This window comes from Onychomys torridus, chromosome 16, assembly GCF_903995425.1.
Source record: "Onychomys torridus chromosome 16, mOncTor1.1, whole genome shotgun sequence".
NCBI lineage: Eukaryota > Metazoa > Chordata > Mammalia > Rodentia > Cricetidae > Onychomys > Onychomys torridus.
In genome coordinates, this window is record NC_050458.1 from 6552167 (window position 1) to 6558166 (window position 6000).

At 41.1% G+C, this 6000-nt stretch overlaps 1 protein-coding gene across 1 annotated transcript in view; it reads left to right on the top strand.

Moving 5' to 3' along the window:
* Positions 1–5090, top strand: part of Dcaf13 (DDB1 and CUL4 associated factor 13) — a 29963-nt gene extending 24873 nt beyond the window's left edge. The window contains exons 9-11 of the mRNA XM_036209112.1: positions 1696–1831; positions 2902–3065; positions 4905–5090. Coding sequence (XP_036065005.1) covers positions 1696–1831; positions 2902–3065; positions 4905–4992 — 388 coding nt within the window. The 3' untranslated portion in view covers positions 4993–5090. The remainder of the gene's footprint in view (positions 1–1695; positions 1832–2901; positions 3066–4904) is intronic.
* Positions 5091–6000: the final 910 nt, after the last annotated feature.

The following is a 6000-nucleotide window of genomic DNA, read 5'->3' on the forward strand; positions in this document are numbered from 1 at the left end:
GGTCACAGGACAGCTTGTGGGACTCAGTTCAGCCTTCCCACAGTGTGGGCTCCAGGGCTTGAACTCGGTCGTCAGACTGGCAGCAAGCTCTTTCGCTCACTGAGACATCCCGTTGCTCTCACGTGGATGAGATGTCATTCAGTCTTCTAAGCAAACAAAGTCAGTAGCATTCACAAGAAAAACTGGGTTTATTTAGACTATTTTTTAAGTTTTAAAAAATGCTTCCTAATACAACTTTTAGTGAACTTAATAATACATCGAGCATATTATAAACAAGAGGTTGGGAGCCACATAGTTTACCACTAAGGAGGATTTTGAGTTGCTTCAATGCCTAGCCATAGATTTGACTGATTGACCTGAGCAAGTTATTTTTGATTGTTACTGAAACTTAATTGAAATTCCAGATGTAAACTCATGCCACCTTGTGAAGAATTTTATGTGTGTGTGGCAGATGGCTTTTAAGAAAGTGGAAATCATAAGAGATCAACATGTTTTTTAAAAACCTGGGCATTTTAGAAGAAGTCTCTCATTTAAGCTTTGTTTAATAATCATTGTCTTCTTTAAAAATAAATTCTTGCAGTTTTAGTGTTTAGTACATATCTTAGGAGCAGTGAACAAGGCTAGTGTGTGAGTGCACTTTAGAGATAGTCTATAAATATGATTTGTATCTGATTTGGTTGTCTGTGGTTTTTATTTTACTGTGAATAATTTGTTGGACTTGCTTACTTTCTATCATGCTGTCTGCATTTTGACTCATTTTTTCCATATTTGGAATTAAGTCTCATCTTAATTTCTTTGACCTTTCACTTGCTTTGAAATGCCCTTCCTAACACCCCCCAATATAGCATCTTCTGTGAATTCACTTAGCACGTTTCACAGCGTTCCCAAATAGGTGTGAGTTGATGTCGCCATTTATTAGATGATTCTTACCTCAGCTTATCAGACACTTTTGCAGCCCTGCCTGTGTTTTCACACGTAGAAATAAACTCTCACTTCAATTAGGCATTTAAAACAGTGTGCCCAAGCAAAAATCAGAGCTCGGTTCAGTGTGCTAGAGTGTGCTCTTTGGAGGCCATTACATTCATGTTATTTTCCAGTAAAATGTCACTGAGGGGATGGTGGCTGTTGACCTAAGTTACATTGGGGATGAGAAAGTATTTACTAAGAATAAGCCATTTCTAGCCAGCGTGGTAGCACACCTAATCACTCCCTTAATCCCAAGCACTCAGGAGGCAGAGGCAGGCTGATCTTTGACTTTGAGACCAAGCCTGGTTTACAGAGCTACACAGGGAAACCCTGTCTTAAAAACAGGTGTGGGAGGGGATCAAAGTTATCCCTGAATTAAAATTAAGTTTTGTTTGTATCTTATGCTTTCAACAGTTTTGTGAAGCTTTCTATGTCTGGTTTTTCTTAGTGTTTATATTTATTTCTATTATTATATATAATATATTATTTATTATTATTATTATTATATATTCTGTTAGTTCATCCATTTTTGTTTGTTTTAATCCCAAGTACTTAGAATAGAACCTTATTAGTTAAGTTCAATGAAAATACTATGAAATGCAATTGAATTTTCCTTGTATACTTCCTCAGGACACAAAAATAGTTTTCTGTTCATTGGTAGGCAATGATTAAAAAAATAAAAATGTCCTGTAAAAATCCTGAAGATGTTAACCTAATTCCTTTCTACAGGGAAGTGTATCACACCAAACGAATGCAGCACGTCATTTGTGTCAAGTGGACTTCTGATAGCAAGTACATCATGTGTGGATCAGATGAAATGAACATCCGCCTGTGGAAAGCCAACGCTTCGGAAAAGCTGGGTGTGGTAAGGCCCATTTTACTTGGATGGCCACAAAACTGGGGTTCAGTTTTAGTGGGTATCATTGTAAAAGTTTCTTGAGGTACTTATAACTAATCAGATTAACACCATTGTGATAAAAAATTAGCAACAAAACAGACAAATTACTAACACTGTTTCGTGCAAGGCTAGGGTGATGGCTTGTTTGGAGGACCTGAGTTTTATCCCTAGAGCACACTTTTCTCTTTTGTTTTAAAAGCCAGACATAGCAACAGGCCAGTACACTCAGTCAGTGTCCTGGAGGAGACAAGAAGACCAGGGGGCTCAGTGTCTAGGCAAGCTGACCAGCTAGTTGAATTGGCAAGTTCCAGGTTCAGAGACAGACTTTGTCTCAACAAATAAGGCGGAGAGCAGTGGAGGAGGACCCCATGTGGACGCCTGCCTTCACAGGCATCTGCTGTAAATGTGCACTTTTAGAAGGTGGTGGTTGTTTTGTGGGGTTTTTGTCTTTGTTTTTTATGGGTTTTTTTGTTTTGTTTTGTTTTGTTTTTTTTCCGGGACAGTCTTTCTCTGTGTAACCCTGGCTGTCCTGGAACTTGCTCTGTAGACCAGGCTGGCCTCGAACTCACAGAGATCCACCAGCCTCTGCCTCCTGAGTGCTGGGATTAAAGGTGTGCACCACCACCACCCAGCATTAGGTTTTATCAGTTCAGATTGGTCCTACTTGTGTGTTCCTGGCTCTTACTTGTCTTTGGTGGGAGAGAGAGATGACACAGAGACTGGAAATTTAGGATTTGGAAGATCACCTCTACTGTTAGAGCAGTAGTGATTGAGCATATCAAAGGCTACAAGTCCTGAGAGATCATCTAATGTCAGAAACCCGAAAACCTAAATTTAGAGTAGATGCCATGGAAATACAGCTACCTCTGGTTGTACAATAATGGTTGACTTGTGACTTTATTGTTGTTGTTGAAATTTCTAAGTTCCACTGTTCTGTGTGGAATGTGCAGCATGTTTATGTGAAAGGGATGCTTCCTAGATTTTTATACTCAAAAAAACTAAGGAATTCAAGATACCAAAATGCACTTTGTTTTTAGCTTACATCACGAGAAAAAGCAGCAAATGATTATAACCAGAAGTTAAAGGAAAAATTTCAGTACCATCCACAAGTGAAACGGATTGCTCGGCATCGCCATCTACCGAAATCCATCTACAGCCAGATTCAGGAGCAGCGCATCATGAAGGAGGCTCGTCGCCGGAAGTATGTGTTAGAACATTTGACTCTCACCTCAGTCCTTTCAAGTGCCCCTCTCTCTATCATCACCATAACCAAATGGAAACTTTCTTATAGAGTGGTCTATAGACTAACGTATGGCACATTCCTCTATCAACTGCTCTTTTACCAAAAGGGGGAAATACCATCTAAGAATATGAGAATTTCCATTATTTACCTTTGAGAATATGTTTAAAGTGCAGATGAAGAAAATGAGTTCTCAAAACTGAGTTGGGAATAGTGCAGTTGTTGAGTAAGTACCTGGGAGTGAGACCCTGGTTCAGTTGCCAGCATGGATGAGAGGAAGGGAGGGGTAGAGGGAAGAACTCACAGTTTAGACTGTTTCAAGTGGTGCTGAAGTTGGTTTGTTGTGCTTGTTTTGGCGGTGGGTGTTGTGATATGGGAACAACACAGAACATTAGCATAGCTCCTGTTCGAGGGTGGTGCACAAATTCATGAAATGTCCACAAATACTCTCTCTCTTGCGCGCGTGCGTGTGTGTGTGTGTGTGTGTGTGTGTGTGTGTGTGTGTGTGTTCTGTGCGTATGTACGTGCGTGTGTGTGCATGTGTGTGTGTGTGTGTGTGCGTGTGTGTGGGGGGGGTCTGTGCGTGTGTATGTGCGTGTGTGTGCGTGTGTGTGTGTGTGTGTGTGTGTGTGTGTGTGTGTGGTCTGTGCGTGTGTGTGAGTGACTGTGCACACGTCTGTGGGTATGCGGCCAGAGGCCTGTGGCAGGTATTCCACCATAATTGACATCATCTGTCCACCTTGGAATAGTGAGCTCCGGGATCTCCTTGACTCTGCCTCTCCAGTACTAAAATTACAGACACAAAATGCTTTAAAAAATCAGTTCTAGTGTAGCTGTCTTTACAAAATCTTGTCTTTTTTTTGTAAATGAATTCAAATACCTACAATCCCATTGCTTGGGATCATGAGTTCAAAGCCTGGACTGCAAAGAATTTTAAAAATTTTTAAATTTTTAAAAAATTCATATTTAGCAATCAGTTCTTTAAAATATTCTAATATGTTTTATCATAACATCTGAGATCTATGTCTTGTTTCTTGAGGTAAGGAACTCACTGTGATTCCTAAAGTGTCTTCAGTTCCTGGGCTCAGGTGGTCCAAAGCAGAACTTCCCGGCCACCCGGCCATCTGTGGAATACACTCTTGGGGCCTGTAGATTAATGCAGTGTTGACGTTCTTAGAGCTTTGGGGTTTGTTTTTTATTAAACTATACAGGTTACTGTTATTCTGTTCTGTGGGTACATGTTGGGATTTAATCATATTTATGTCTCAGTAACTAACTGCTACATTTTAAAACTTAGTAAAGGATGCTGGGTTTTTTGTTTGTTTTTGTTTTTGTTTTGTTGTTTTGGAAACAGTCTCACAGTGTGGTGGCCTGGCTGTCCTGGAACTCACTCCGTAGACCAGACTGGCCTAAACTCAGAGATTTGCCTGCCTCTGCCTCCCGGGTGCTGGGATTAAAGGCGTGTGTCACCACACCTGGTTTAAAAGCCCTCAGTACCATGTATTCCCAGGCGATCTCCCAACCAAGTACTTGCCAGTCCTGACCCTGCTTAGCTTCCAAGATTAGACAAGATTGGGTGTATTCAAGGTGGTGTCTCCTTAGATGCTGATCATTCATAAAATGCAAAGCAACTAAGTAACAAAAGTTGAATTGAACTTTTTACCTCATTCTCATTGGGAAATTCTTTTTTCCAGTAGATTTTCTAGTGAAAGAAAATACTTTATGGTTTAGATTTTTTTCTGTTGGCTGAGATGATTTCTTATGTACTTGCTCATATTTTTGTATTTTGTTTATTTCTAGGGAAATGAATCGTCGTAAACATAGCAAGCCTGGATCTGTGCCAGTTGTGTCCGAGAGGAAGAAACACGTAGTGGCAGTTGTGAAATAATGTTTTGTCTCCTACCAAGCTTGATCTGTAATTATTTGCTACTCTGATTTGGGGGCTCTGTAAATAAAGTCCTGGTTCTAGTTTAGTAGTAAACACTGCATTTGTGTGTTTTCCCTCCACTGCCTGACTCCGCTCTCTCTGCTTCCGCACCACACACAGTCAACTGTCAGTTCACTAGGGAGTGAAAGAAGCCACCGTGGTGTGGCCTGCTGTCCTGTCAGAGCATCGGTGCCCATCGATGAAGAGAATGCCACCTGCTGAGTCACTGGACTACCTCCTGCCACAACCTGGTTTCCATGGTGATATTTCAGTGTCCCACACTTTACAGAGCCTGACTAGTCAGAGACGTGAGCAATTTCCTGTAATTGGAGCCTAGAGTGATCCAGACATAGCATGTTTCTGACCACTTTGAAATGTCACTGTGGGGGTGCAGTCTCTTGTAAGAAGATGCATAGATAGCTTTTCACAAGTGAGGTTGTCGGGGTAGAACTCAAAGGAAGTAAGGATGGTGGTCACGAGAACCTGCGTAAGAGCCAGAACTTTTAAGTAAGCAAGCATAGAGTAGCCCCTAGGAAGAAAAGGTGTGTATCAAATGCCTTGTTATTCAGTCTTGCCACGTGGCCATTGTGACGTTTTTGATGGAAACAAAGCAGGTTGCTCTTGAGCTTGTTTATAATTCCCATTGTCTTACTATGTCATGGGCAAGAAAGGCTAAGGTAATCTGATGTCTAGAGAGCAGTCCTGTCCTGGTCAGCTTGGGTCTTTGAGTAGTGAATTCAAAATGAATTGCAGTCCAGGGAACACTGTTGATTCATTCACAGCCACATACAAAGTACTAAGGTATTTGATGGCAGGGACTTTGAAGCATGATAAACTGGTATTTGCCAGTATTTGGGTATTATGAGTGGATGGATTATTTATTGAATGAGTAATCTTGGATTTCATCAACCTGTGTTGAGCCCTAGCAGGCAGGGGCTCACTGTGCACATGCTCTTGTACCCCCAACAC